Raw genomic sequence first — 15,329 nt, 5'->3', positions numbered from 1 at the left:
AGGTTGATAAGGTTAGTGATTGTTACATATGAAAGAGGCTTCCTATTCTCTTATATAACATGGGATTTTGTTTAACAAGAATCAATATCCTTCGGGATTGATGAATACAATCAATTGACAAATGTTACTCATGCATTCGCAAAAGGATTCATCATGTTTGCCATGAACTGTACTCGTTTAGATGTTTCATATATAAGCATGTTTAAAGCATGTGTGTAGATTTCAATAAAATCCAAATGAGTGATACTGCTGAATATAGTTCGAATATCCTGAAGGACTGAAGGTAATATCTTAGTGCATGGAGAAAGAAGACAATAGAAGCGATTTGGTTTAAGAAATTCCTTAACACTTTGTTTGGATAGGAAGAAATGGAAGGGGACAAAATCTCTTGTTTGGGTAAAAGATTGGGGGAAGGAAGGGGAAGAAGAAGGAGGGATCCATTTTCCCTCTCTCTTTAATAAGCATAATCTCTCCAAAATCGAAGAGATTTGGAGGGAAAATGAAGCTCACTTCCCCCTCCCTTTCTTTTCCCTTCCCTTCCTCCATTTTCCCTCCCCTTCTTTTCCTTCCTTCTTTGCTATCCAAACAAAGCGTAAGAGTTAGGGACTCTTAGGAGTAGCATCTAACTTAGGAATGAAATTGACTTGTATTGTGATAACAATGGTGTCATTGCTAAGCAAAGGAACCAAGACCACATCACAAATCCAAATATGTGTTGAAGAAGTTTTATCTCATCCGCAAGATAGTTGATAGGAAAGATGTCAAGGTTTGCAAAGTTCATACAAATGTGAATGTTGTCGGTTTGTTTACTAAGCTCCTTTTTCAGTCCAAGCATGAAATTCACGCGAGGGGTAGAGCCTCAAGCATTTGGAGAATGGCTTTAGATTTGTAGTTCATATTGACACACAATTTTAAAGACATGGATTATGCTTATTCTTATGTAATTGTAGTTTAGAATGACATACAATATCCAAAGTATGTTATACGTAGTAATATTCATTGGACTTAGCAAATATGTGATTTGATAAAGGGAAACCCTACAAGTGAACACAATTATTGAATTTTTGTACTTTGAAACCCTATAATTGGTGCCTAGTCTAAGTCATTAATGGATATAATAGTCTAGTGCAAGACAAGTTTGTAAGTTGATTGATACTTGATAGCGTGGTTTTCTTAGGCTTTTGGTGCACCAAGATGTTAAGTCAATTAATTATGTGCGTGTGAATGTGATAAATAATATACTTATACGCCATGTTGTAAAAGGAGGTTACATAGGTAGGTTTTAGGCTTGCTAAAAGTTGAGTGGAAGTCCTAGTTGCACGTACAAGATTGGATAAATCTTTTGTTGATGCTCAAAGGTTTTGATGATGAGGAACTGGTCGGGTCTAAATCTACCGCAAGTGTACGGGTCAATTACAGTAAATATAGGGTGAGCAAGGTATCGTATCCACAAGGAGGTCTACTTAAGTACCAAATTAAGAAACTAGAATATTATTTAGACGACGAAAATATGAGAAAAGTAGTACTAAACTATAAACGATTAAGGCTTGCAAACTAATAAAACGATAGACAATAATAAGAAGTAGTTCTAGGTTTCGGGTTTCGCCAATTACTCTCTATAATGAAATTAAACTAATTGCAGGGTTGAACATATATAATATAACAATGATCGAATTACCAATAGTATGTAATCTCCTCTTCCAAGGTAGAAAACGCATATTTAAATCAATATTATGTCTACTTCCGTGATCACAACAATTGAAATAAATTCATTAAGAATAGGAATTCAAAAAGACCACCCCAAGTGTATAACTATTCCTAAAATTATACTACTTGACGTTTGATAATCCCACGAACTAGTATTGAAATTTCACTTCCGCTAATAATCCAATACCTTAAACATACAATCAATTGGCCAGATTAAGAGTACGAATTAAAACAAGATTATCACATTGCAATTATATAAATCAAACCCAAACAAAGTAATTCAATTCATTGATAGATTATAATGGACTACATCCCTAACCTAGAACAAAGAGATTTAGCTAGACATGGAAATCAAGAGGACACAACTATTAATGAAGAGTCAATATTAAACATATCAAATCAAGCAAAAATTAGTCAATTGCATAAAATTAAGGGAAGAAATAACGATGCTCCAAGCTCGGTCCTGTCACGGCTCTCGCGAGGTGCTGCTGCTCCGTCCTTCGTGTGTGTTGCTGCGTCTTCTCATCTCTGTGTGTGTGTGTGTGTCCTCCGCTACTTCCTCTGCTTCCCCTTAAATACAGTAGGTTGATTTTTGAGGGTTTCCTTTCCTTGGTTTCGTATTGCTGCCGCTTCTACCATTCTCACAGTAGTGGGTTTTTTTTTTTTTTTTTTTTCATTTGTCTCCACTTGAGACTTAAGAATTAGTGGATTATAAACCCATTACTTGTGAAATATACTCGTGGACTTGTGGGCTTTCAAGAGTTAGTGGAATTTGTGGATTAAAAACCACTAAACTCTTATTACTTAATATTTGTGGCACGTGAGATGAGTACAAGTATGGACATATAACTAGCTTCATTACTTCATTAACTTGATACTTCATTTCTTGCAAAAGTAATACAAATTTAGGCTTAACTACTAAGTTCACTACTTTTAATACTTTTCATAAATATGCATAAAAATTCCACATAAATTGTACAAAATCATACTTAAATAATAACTAAAAGCAATGTTAAAGTACATAAAATAGTGACTTATCAACTCCCCCACACTTAAGATTTGCTAGTCCTCAAGCAAATAATAATAAACCGTATCAAGAATTTTCAATTCCAATTTCATTCCATCATAAGATCATATAGTCACAATCAACAAGAATGGATCAAGTGTGATACGAAACAAGAATTAGCACCCTCATTGACCATTCATTCTTACCGCTTCTTTTCCCCAAATTTGAATCCACCCTAGGGATGCTCAACCATTTAGCTCATGCCTCTCTTCAGTTTGATGACCCTCGTCAGGACTTGCAAAAAATCTAACCCTCCACCAATTTGTAGACCAATAGCATATATAGATCAAAAGGACTTTCATATGGTTGTAACGAAGCTAGGGTTAAGGGTGTGAATATTTAGGAATGTGGTGGTAAAAATGCCAAGCTAAAAGAGTAGTACACAACCTTCAAAAATAGAGATCATATTCAACTCTTACCAAAATATCATCACCGTACTCCAATTTTTGTAAAGACTATAACCCATTTTTCATCATATATTCATCATTTTCAACTTATTTCGATTGTATAATATTTTTGCTATTTTTTTTCAACTTTTTTTTTTCATTTTTTTTCCGACCCTTCTCTTCATATTTTTCTTTGAGGGCTCATTTTCATTTTTTTTCTTTTTTTTTATTACAAAACTTACGACATAACTCAATAATAACATCACTCCTTTTAGCAAGGCATAGGTAAAGGCCATAAGCTTGTAATGTAGGATTAGCCAAAAAATGGATATTACGGCACAACAGGGCTAAGCAACGGGTAAATATGTAAAAGAAAAAAAATGAGTGAGCCTAAATTCTGAAGGTTCTAATCATGAAAGAAAAATAATGCCTTTATCATTTCTTATACACCTTGTTCTTTGGTCTCAGGAAGCTAAAATGCAAGTCCCAATTTGAGCGATCAAGAAGAAGGATATATATGTTGAAAATTGAGTCTTACGAGGTTCGTGGCCCTCCTTTTGGGATTTATCGCATAAGGGAAAAGCAATCCATCTTATCACAAAGTCACAAAAAATGTCACAACCAATGTCAATGAAGGACTTATGCTATCTTTACATACCATGTATAATTTTTATTGATCCAAAACAAGTCAATTGGTGATAATAAAAACAAAACTTTTTTTTTTCATGAATATTCTGCAGAAAATTTGGCAGCACTTCCCTTGAAACAGGCAAAAATCGAAATTTTAAACTCATTGGAAACCTGCACAAAATCCCAGCCATGCTTCATACATGGCAACACATAACAAAACTAAGTATAACTCAAAACACAGAGGGCATTTGCAGCAATTTCTGACCTCTCCCCCACACTTAAGGACAAACATTGTCCTCAATGTAAATAAACAAAACTGAAAGGCAGGGAGTAGGTGTATTTATAGCAGCCAAGGACACAAAAATTTTGAAAAAATAAGCAAAGAAAGAGACAACCTGATGGAATTTTAGGCTTAGTGTTTGTAGCAGCTACTCTGATCAACAGCAAGTACACCACATAACAGCCACATCCCTGAAACAGCAGATTCTACCAGGTGCTGGCTATAGCTAGCAAAGCAGTAATTCCCTTCTCTTCATTTAGAAGTGTCCAGATCACCATCTCATTTTCTAAACTGCAAGAAACGACATAAAAGATAAAATAGGAACGAGAAAAACAAACAAAAACCAATAAAGGAAATGGAAAAGAAAAAGGAAAAGAACTTGGGTTGCCTCCCAAGAAGCGCGTGTTTTAAGTCACGAGCCTGACTCTCATAAGTGTTCTTAACCAGGTTCTTCTAAGAAGTCAATCACTTCTTTAGTCATCATCTCATGCCCTATCTCACACCTTAAGTAAGGTTTGAACCGCTGGCCAATTATCTCCAAAACTTCAAAATTACCTCTTTTCTTCCATGGTGGGCATGCTTCAATAGCATTTGCAATCTCTATTAAGTCTGCATATCCATCTTGAGTTGTGCCTGCACTTGATAGACATACTTCGAGGGTATTTTCAGAAACAAAATTTGTTGATTTTCTATCTACATCAGTGATCTCATCAACTTTAAACACATGATCAGTAATAAGAGAATGTTTTGTTGGTTGGGACAAATCGAAATGCACCTCTTCTTCACCAATTTTAAAAGTTAGCTTGCCATTTTTAACATCAATTATAGTACCAACAGTAGCTAAAAATGGTCTTCCTAGAATAATAGGGACATTAACATCCTCATCCATATCAAGAATAATGAAATCAACAGGAATGATAAACTTATCAACTTTCATTAGCACATTTTCCACAACTCCCAGAGGATATTTAATGGATCTATCAGCAAGTTGTAAAGACACGGTAGTGTGTTTTAAATCATTTAAGCCTAGCTTCTTGTAAATAGACAATGGCATGAGAGAAACACTTGCACCTTAGTCACATAAAGCTCTAGAAAATTTAATCTCACCAATAGTGCAAGGAATAGAAAAGCTACCAAGGTCTTTCAATTTAGGTGGAAGCTTTTGTTGAATTACAGCACTACATTCCTCACTTAAAGCGATAGTCTCATAGTCCTCCAATTTTCTCTTTTTAGACATGATTTCCTTGAGAAATTTAGCATAAGAGGGTATTTTCATCAAAGCATCTACAAAAGGAATATTAACATGCAATTGTTTGAACACTTTAAGAAACTTTTCGAATTGATTATCCACTTTGTTCTGTATAAGTCTCTGAGGAAAAGGAATGGGAGGTACATATGGCTTAAGAGGAACAGGTTTATAATAATCATCGTTGTTATCTTCAAGTTGCTTTTCTTTCTTGGCATTTTCACTTACGAGCTCACTGGTTTTAGATTGAACATTTACATCATCAAGGGTTTTACCACTTCTTAAGATTACAGCTTTACATTGCTCTTTAGGGTTAACATCAGTTTTACTAGGAAAATTTCCTTGACTCCTAGAATTAATAGCATTAGCTATTTGTCCAATTTGAACTTCCATATTTTTGGTTGAATTAGCTAGTTGATCAACTTTATTTTCCAATTTTATGATTCTCTCAGAAGTAGCATTAGCAAGTTTTTCAATAGCCAATTCCCATGATGGTCTCTCTTGTTGTGGTTGTTGTCTTTGAGGGAAACCATGTGGATTTTGTGGTCTAAGGTTATTAGCTTGGTTTCCTTGATCTCTCCAAGAAAAATTAGGATGGTTCTTCCAGCCAGGGTTATAAGTATTAGAGTAGGGGTCATTTTGTGATCGATTATAATTAGAAACATATTGAGCTTGTTCAAAATTAAGACAATCATTACTAGCATGTGCACCCCCACAATTATCACAAGACAAATCAGGATTAGAAATAAGACTAACATTACTCATTTTACTGAAAATTTTAGTCAAATTATCAACCTTAGCATTTAACATGTTTATACCATCCACATCATACATCCCTGTACTCTTTTTAGCAACTGATCTTTCACTAGAACAACCATAATTGTTAAAAGCAAGTTCTTCTAATAACTTATTAGCCTCTTGTGTAGTCTTACTCATTAAAGCACCACCTGCTGCAGCATCTATAGTACTTCTAATAGAGTGATTTAAGCCATTATAAAAAGTTTGCCAAGTAGCCAATCAGGTATTCCATGGTGAGGACATTGGTGTTGCAAATCTTTAAACCTTTCCCAAGACTCATATAATGACTCTAATTCATTTTGAGTGAAATTAGTAATATCATTGCGCAATTTAGCCGTTTTAGCAGGTGGGAAAAATTTATTTAGAAAAGCTTGAGATAAAGAAGTCCAAGTGGTAAAAGGATCAGACGATTTAGAGGACAACCATTTTCTTGCCTTATCTCTAAGTGAAAATGAAAACAACCTAAGTCTAATAGCATCTTCACTTGCACCATTTATCTTAATGGTATCACATTTTTCAAGAAAATTAGCTAAATGTTCTAATGGACATTCAACAGGTGACCCACCAAATTGATCTTGCTGAACAATATGAATTAACGCAGGCTTAAGTTCAAAATTATTAGCTTGGACAGAAGGTCTTACTATACTTGCAGAGGTTGAACTAGCATCGGGCATTGCATACTCCCGTAGCATCTTGGGTGGTGAATCTTCCATGTTTTCAGTTTCTGAGAAAAGCGACTCCAAGTTAGGAATTACAAGTTCTTGTTAAGAGATTTGGAGTCTCCTTAACGCGTGCAACGTTCTTTCGATTTCTGGATCAAAAGGAATTAGAGGACGATTAGTACGTGGCATACACTAATATAAAATAACAATAAAAAGTAGAGTAAAATACTGTAACTAAAACAGAAACTGAAGCTCAGAGATAGCAGAATTTTAGAATAGGCATAATTTTTTTTTTTTTAAGATTGTAAACTGCTGCTGTTTGTGCAGTAGCAATCTAGCAGTGACAGAATTTTTTTTTCAGAGTGCAAAAGACACAAAACAGAAAAGAAACTAGCAGAAACAAAAATAAAAAAAATATGCGATTTAATACTGGCAGAAAAAAAAATAAAGTCTAAACTAATACGAAAGTTTCTATGGTATGATATTGAATTATTGCCTCCCCGACAACAGCGCCAAAAACTTGGTCGGGTCTAAATCTACCGTAAGTGTACGGGTCAATTACAGTAAATATAGGGTGAGCAAGGTATCGTATCCACAAGGAGGTCTACTCAAGTACCAAATTAAGAAACTAGAATATTATTTAGACGACGAAAATATGAGAAAAGTAGTACTAAACTATAAACGATTAAGGCTTGCAAACTAATAAAACGATAGACAATAATAAGAAGTAGTTCTAGGTTTCGGGTTTCGCCAATTACTCTCTATAATGAAATTAAACTAATTGCAGGGTTGAACATATATAATATAACAATGATCGAATTACCAATAGTATGTAATCTCCTCTTCCAAGGTAGAAAACGCATATTTAAATCAACATTATGTCTACTTCCGTGATCACAACAATTGAAATAAATTCATTAAGAATAGGAATTCAAAAAGACCACCCCAAGTGTATAACTATTCCTAAAATTATACTACTTGACGTTTGATAATCCCACAAACTAGTATTGAAAGTTCACTTCTGCTAATAATCCAATACCTTAAACATACAATAAATTGGCCAGATTAAGAGTACGAATTAAAACAAGATTATCAAATTGCAATTATGTAAATCAAACCCAAACAAAGTAATACAATTCATTGATAGATTATAATGGACTACATCCCTAACCTAGAACAAAGAGATTTAGCTAGACATGGAAATCAAGAGGACACAACTAATTAATGAAGAGTCAATATTAAACATATCAAATCAAGCAAAAATTAGTCAATTGCATAAAATTAAGAGAAGAAATAACGATGCTCCAAGCTCGGTCCTGTCACGGCTCTCGCGAGGTGCTGCTGCTCCGTCCTTCGTGTGTGTTGCTGCGTCTTCTCATCTCTGTGTGTGTGTGTCCTCCGCTACTTCCTCTGCTTCCCCTTAAATACAGTAGGTTGATTTTTGAGGGTTTCCTTTCCTTGGTTTCGTATTGCTGCCGCTTAAAGATGGGCACGGGCCGTGCCCGTGCCGCCGCGGGCCGTGCCTGGCCGTGCCGGGGTGGTGCCCGTGCCGTGCCGTGCCGTGCCGGCTCCGCGGCGTGCCGTGCCGTGCCGTGCCTGGGATTGGCACACCCCAGCCCACGGCACGGCACGGCCCACGTGCCTAGCGGGCCGTGCCGTGCCGGGCCGCGGGCCAAACCGTGCCGTTTTTAATTTTTTTTTTTTTTTTTTTTTTTTTCTTAAAAAAAAAAAATAAATGTTAAAAAAAACGAATTAAAAACAAAAATGCATATAATAAAAAAAAAATACTACGTGCCTGGCCGTGCCGGGCCGTGCCTAGCCGTGCCTGGCCGTGCCGGGCCGTGCCACGTGCCGTGCCGGCGGGTCGTGCCGGCGTGCCGGCCCACGTGCCGGCCACCGTGCCGTCCGCCGTGCCACGGGCCGTGCCCGTGCCGGTCCCAAAAAAGTTGTTCACGGCACGGCCCACGGCACGCCGGCGTGCCGCCGTGCCGTGCCGTGCCGGCCACCGTGCCCGTGCCGGGCCGTGCCGGAGTCGTGCCGGGCCCGTGCCGCCCGCGTGCCGGCACGGCCCGTGCCCATCTTTACTGCCGCTTCTACCATTCTCACAGTAGTGGGTTTTTGTTTTTTTTTTTTCATTTGTCTCCACTTGAGACTTAAGAATTACTCCCTCCGTCCCTAAATTACATTCCTTTTTGGAAATTTACACGGAAATTAAGGAGGGAAGAATAAGACAAATAACAATAATTAGATAATGCAATGGGAAGTACAAAAATAGATTAGTTATTATTCATGATAAGTCATCAATCTTTTGCAAAAAAAAAGGACCAATCACATGCTCCTAATTAAAAAATTTTAACCAATCATATTCATTGTAATTTGGCACAAGGATTATGAGTGAGATTAGGTAAGGATGAGTGAGGAAGCATTAAATATAAAACAGAAAAAGAGAGTTGATTTACTAAAAAAAAACTTACCAAAAATAGAAAGAAGGAATGTAATTTTGGAATAACAAAAATAGAAAGGAGGAATGTAATTTAGGGACGGAGGGAGTAGTGGATTATAAACCCATTACTTGTGAAATATACTCGTGGACTTGTGGGCTTTCAAGAGTTAGTGGAATTTGTGGATTAAAAACCACTAAACTCTTATTCCTTAATATTTGTGGCACGTGAGATGAGTACAAGTATGGACATATAACTAGCTTCATTACTTCATTAACTTGATACTTCATTTCCTGCAAAAGTAATACAAATTTAGGCTTAAGTACTAAATTCACTACTTTTAATACTTATCATAAATATGCATAAAAATTCCATATAAATTGTACAATATCATACTCAAATAATAACTAAAAGCAATGTTGAAGTACATAAAATAGTGACTTATCAGGAACTTAAACTAAAGCAAACTCAATTAATAAAGGTTTTTCAAGTGTTTGATTAGTTTAGGTGAAATTGATCTTGGTGATGGAAGAAGTAACTGGAACTAAGAAGACTTGAAGAGTTCTTTATTCAAGAAGGTTATTCGAAACAGAAGAAGAGTTCTTTAACAGGAACTGAGTTCCCTAACAGGAACGTTCCTTAACAGGAACTTGAAGATAGCTAACTAAGGTCTTTGGTGGAACTTAGTAAGCGTAGAGCCCAAGTAAACCTACCTGTACAGAAGCGCGGCGCAGCAATGGTTTAGTTAAGATTTTATCTTCTAGATTTATTGTTAAATATGTCAAGTAGGATATGCATGAAACTTATTAGAAGCATGGCAAGTTAGCTTGGCAAATATATTAAAATCGAAAAAGATAAAAGATAGATTTTGAAAAAGATTTTCTAAATTGTTTATTTCTTAAAATCAGTTTGTTAAAAAGATATTATGCTTTTTAACTTAATCTTTCTATCTTATTTTTCGGAAAAGATTTTCTTCAAGAATGATTTACTTAAAACCGTGTTTAAAGATAAGTTAAGATAACTTATTTATCTTTGAGAAAACCTACTTTCTATACGAGTAATACTTGTATAAGTAGTAGAGGTCAAAATAAGTTTAGCTTTTGTGAGTTTATGCGTGAAGAATTTACAGAGCTTTAATTGTGTAAGTTTGCCAAGCTTATAATCTTGTCATATTAGTTTCGGGTTTCGTGGATAGCTTGCCTATCATATACTAGGTGTCATTACTTGTAATTGGTTTGGTTTATTTGGGTGAGAGTGTTTTTATATTCATTGCATACAGAAAGAGTGCTTCTAGTGTGAAGCTGTGAAGATTTGTACTTAGGAAGTACGAGAGAATATAAGTGTGGGACTTAGATTGGGTAAAATAGAGTCCTATTAGCAAGTTCATTCTGGAACTTGTGAGTAGTGGTTTAAGTATAATAGGTTGTAACTTGGTGTTTGCCCTATTATAGTTAAGAGTTTTGTGTTTGAAATCCCTAAGGTAGGGTCGAGGTTTTACTTCTAGTTGGGCACTAGAAGGTTTCCTCGTAAAATCCTGTGTGAATTGCAAGTTCCTATTTTATTCAGTTTTTTTGCAAAAGTAGTCACTAGGAACACACCTACAATTCACCCCCCCCCCTCTTGTAGTGTTCGACTCAACTAACATCTTTTCTGCAAACATGATGGGTGTCTAGACTATTTAATGAGTAAGAGATAAAAATGCACAACCATACTAAAATGGATTAATAGTTAATCATTTTTTTCGACAATTCAAACTCGAATTTCAAGAAATAATTTGAAATCTCAATGAGAAGATGTCGACAAAATGAATAGAATTTATTTTATGGAGTTTGTATATGCCTCACTCTGTATTCAAAATCAAAGGTTGTTGGAAAGCAGAGAGGAGGGAGGGAGGGAGGGAGGGAGAGAAAGAAAGAGAGAGAGAGAGAGAGAGAGCAATGAAAGTAATTCGATAGTGGGGGAGAGGGGTGGGGGTCGCCGGCGGGGTGGAAGTTAGGACGCCGCCGACCGGGGAGGTGGTGGGTGAGGGAGGGGTTGGTTTATTTAAAAAAATATTTCTAAATTAATTTGGATTTTATTATTAAAATAACTATACTCTAACTATAGTTAAGACTTTAATAAAAAAATTATTGGTGTTATAAACAACTTAAAATAATTAAACAACGTTATCAATGAATAATAAGAATTTTTACTTTTTACTAAAGAGAAATTGTTGAGTTTATGAGCAAACCCACATTTGAGTGATATAGAGTGAAAAAGTGAAGAGGTATATTGGGATGTGTATCTCACATTGAAGGAAATAGAAAGTTGTGTCCATTTATAAGGTTAAGGGGCTAGTCCCCTCATTGCCATATGGTTTTGAGGTGGAACCTCCTTGGTCGTGTAAAGTGAACATTCGTGACAAGTGTGGTCCAGACCTGTTTATCAGAAAAAGAAAAACTACAATATTACCAAAAAAAGAATTTTCCTTTTTATTATTATAGCTTTAATGCGATAGACAAGAAAATTGTTTTTATTTTCTTGATTTAAAAAGTTATTTAAAAAACTCTATTAATAATAAGTCTTAGTATACTAATACCACCTATCATCAAAAAGAAATATGCTTTGTAATAATTAAGTTTTGAAGGGGCTATCATCGATTTTTTTATTTTTATTTTTTTTATTTTTTTTAATCGGTGGAAAGCCCCAATCGTTGTTTTTGTGTGCTTTTTCTTTTGTTTAGATTTATAATAACTCTTCCTCTTCTAGGAGGAACATTTATCCCTCGAAAGACATGGTTTTTCTTCTTCTTTAGGAGGATTTGGCTCATTCGAAATACCGGGTTTTTCTTCTCTCTTTAGAGGGAGGATTTGTTTTTATATTTGATGGAGTTCTGTAGAGTTGTTTCATGGTTAAAATTTTGTGCGGGGTTGAAAAAGTGTTATAGCTATTATTGTGCACGAAGATATACATGACATTATTCTCTCTCTAAAATTCGAGAGTTTATCTCACTAGGATTGTGAGTTTAGTTTTCTGTTCTTGTTTTCGCTAGTTCCCAAGGAGGTTTAGGGTTTCTGCTGCATGCAAATAGCTGTCTAGGTAGCATTCATTGAGTTTAGGGGCTCAAAGATCTTCACCTTTTCTTCTGCTCCAATCAGGGAGGGAGCTTTTAGATTATCAGTGTAAGAAATCTTCAATTCTGCATTTACTCTGAGGATATCAGATTATCCTTTTTGTTCAACCAATATTGTAGCTTGCTTGTTTGATTAATTTTCAGCAGAAGAGTTGAACGTTATAATTCAACTCTGACTTCCTTCTTCTATTCTTTCTATTTAAGCAGAAGAACTTCGACTCTTCTATTACTCAACTGAATTATCTTACTCTTGTTCTACATTCTCTGCTTCACATTAAATTCTCTAGCTACTATGTTTCAAAATCACCCACATTACCCACCTAGCTTTAGAATGGGTACTGTATTAAATTCTCCTGATGAAAGAATTCCAGAAGACATCAACTGGAATAATACCATCATTGCCCGTTTTGTGGGAGATCATCCACCAAACCCAACCCTTATTCAAGGTCTTATTAACACCCAATGGATTCGAAGAGGTGCAATAAAAGTACACCGTCTAGATAATTATGTTCTCTTTATTTGCTCAGTAAAACAGGATGCTGATGCTCTACTTGAGCAGCAAACTACTACTCTAGATGGGAGAGTAGTCAACTTCAGATAGGCTTATGTGGGAATGTGTCCACCAAATGTTAGCTTTGACATCTCTCGCCTATGGGTAAGAGTAGTAGGGCTGCCCCTTGGGTACTTGCACAGGGCATGGGCACTCCAAGCACTGCGACAGGTGGGATATGTTGAGAGAATAGATGAAAACGAGGAAGAAGACATGCCAAATGCTCTGGAATTTAGAGCAAGGGTTCTCGTGAACACATCACATCCACTCATCCCAGGGTGCTACCTTCTAGTTGCAGACAACCAAGTGGTATGGATCCACTTTAGGTATGAAGGAATATTTAAATTTTGTAAAAATTGTGGGCGTGCTGGCCATTATACTTGTCATTGCTATCTCTCTAGTACTGCTGCTGCTAGAAACCTTAGGTACAGGATCTCTCAATATGAAAGGGAGGGCTTCCGTGTGCTTTATGGACCAGCTTCGATACCATATTACTCGAATATGATTGAAGGACTACCTGATAGATTCAGGTACAGAAACTTTCTCCTAAATCTGCTAGATGATTTTGGTGAAGGACAAGACTATATCCCCAGAGGGGATGAAGGAGGTGATGACGGTGATGATGGCGATAATAATAACAATGAAGAAGATGATGATGATGGGCAAGAATACTACCCAGCAAATGACAACTTCAATCAGAGCAACGGAGACACTGATCATGGCAGCGACAATGAGATGGATCCGGATGATTGGAGGCCAGAACTGACAGACGAAGGTGAACACAACCCGGAGGACTTCTATGGGGACGATCCTACAGTGCACGATGCTCTAGAATCTCAAGTTTACCTGTCGCCAGGAAAAAGATTCGGCTTTGTGGACGATCCGTACGCAGTATACTACAAGACAGGGGATAAGAACACAGATGCAAATCGAGGTATAAACTCTGATGTTTCAATTGTTAATTCTGGAAAATTGAAACATGTTTTACGGGAAGTAAACCCTAGAGTTGAAACACGTGGGTTGACAAGGAAATGGAATTTTGAAAAGGGGGAAACTTCGAATCAACCTTTCTGCTCCCTTATGAAGAACAGGGTAGATTCTTCTAGGCCCACTTTTTCGACTTCAATTCAATTAGAAAATAGGACCACTCAAGAACACATTAAAGAAATACAGGGGAGAGTTGAAAGGTGGGCCTTGGATCTGGTAATTGAGAAGCCAAAAGAAGCTACTGGGCTTCTAGAAGACATACCAAAACAGAGGTTAGCTTCGACAGAGCATTCAAACAGTCAAGGAGGGACGCAAATTTCGGAAGGAGAAGAGGTGGGCGTCTATCTACAAATTCCACAGGGACCTCAAATTTTCGATATTGCTCCAATTGGGAGGGGAAGGGGAAGAAGAAGACCATTGAAAGCGCTAAATAGGTTCTGTAAGCTGTTTAGGCGCAATAATGGAAGATCGAAAGTGCATCCAATGCTCGAAATTCCAAGAGCTAGAGCTGGTAATTGTAATGTGTTTGTTAATGATGCAGGTGGTTTTTTAATCCCTCGACAGCAAGGGTTGGGCAATCCGCCTAACTCACCAATTTCTGATGGAAACAGCTCGGAGATTCCGTGCTATGAAACGGATTTCAGCTACTCTGAAAATTCGGAGAGGACAGGGTGGGCAAAGAAAAGAATTCCCAACTCTGTTCTCCCTCGATCAAGATCTACAGGCAACATACAAGAAAACAACTTCATCACCACTGATTGGGGATTGAAGAGAAGAAAAATTCACTTGTTCGAATTGCAAGAGAAGGGAGGCTTCAATCTATGGAACAAGGAGACAGGATCACTTTGCTCAAAGGCAATCTCCGATGTTGAGATGGCGCGTGACCTTGGAGTCGAAGTTGGGGAGGAGGTGAACTCCTTAATTGCTCAGAATAGGAAATCATCTCCACTAGTTGAAGTCAACCTCGCAAAAAAATTCAAATCTACAACACAGGAGAGGGAAGAAATTGATATGGACTTGGATTGCAACTCTGACATCGAGGACTCTTTGGTGCTTAATCTGAAATTATCGCTTGGAATTACTACTTGGGGTGCGGATGCTGGCTCTTCACAGCGCCCAAACCTCATATGAAGACAATAGAATGGAATTGTAGGGGATTCAATGAAGTCGGTTCCCCTAAACTCTCTTATGTGCTTTGGCTTAAACAAAAATTTCTACCTATGTTTATTTTTCTTTCGGAAACAAAAATGTCTATCCAAAAAGGTGCTACTATTTTCAAAAAAAGTGCACCTAATTTTCTCTTTGGGGTAGATTCGGAAGGGGCTAGTGGGGGTTTATTAGTTTTAGTTTGGAGTAGCTTTAATGTCTCTTGCACTTTTGCTTCCAAAAATGTTGTAGTTTGTAAGGTTCTCGAACCTAATGGTAATGAATGGAATGTCATGTTTGTTTATGGTGCGCCTCTAG

At 36.8% G+C, this 15,329-nt stretch overlaps 1 protein-coding gene and 1 non-coding gene across 2 annotated transcripts; one reads left to right on the top strand and one right to left on the bottom strand.

Annotated features, from left to right (window-relative positions):
* Positions 1-5,141: 5,141 nt before the first annotated feature.
* LOC145619781 (uncharacterized) lies at positions 5,142-6,826 on the bottom strand. The gene is made up of 2 exons (XM_081674476.1): positions 6,378-6,826; positions 5,142-6,285 (listed from the first exon to the last, which is right to left on the bottom strand). The coding sequence occupies exons 1-2, from the start codon at positions 6,824-6,826 to the stop codon at positions 5,142-5,144; spliced, it is 1,593 nt and encodes a 530-aa protein (XP_081530602.1).
* Positions 6,339-6,445, top strand: LOC145621715 (small nucleolar RNA R71). The gene has a single exon (XR_014108524.1). It is a non-coding gene; the product is annotated as a small nucleolar RNA R71 (small nucleolar RNA).
* Positions 6,827-15,329: the final 8,503 nt, after the last annotated feature.

Source organism: Chenopodium album, chromosome 27 (genome assembly GCF_948465745.1).
Source record: "Chenopodium album chromosome 27, dcCheAlbu1.1, whole genome shotgun sequence".
NCBI classification, from domain to species: domain Eukaryota; kingdom Viridiplantae; phylum Streptophyta; class Magnoliopsida; order Caryophyllales; family Amaranthaceae; genus Chenopodium; species Chenopodium album.
Note: the sequence above shows the minus strand (reverse complement) of the source record. Positions and strands in the feature narration are given on the sequence as shown.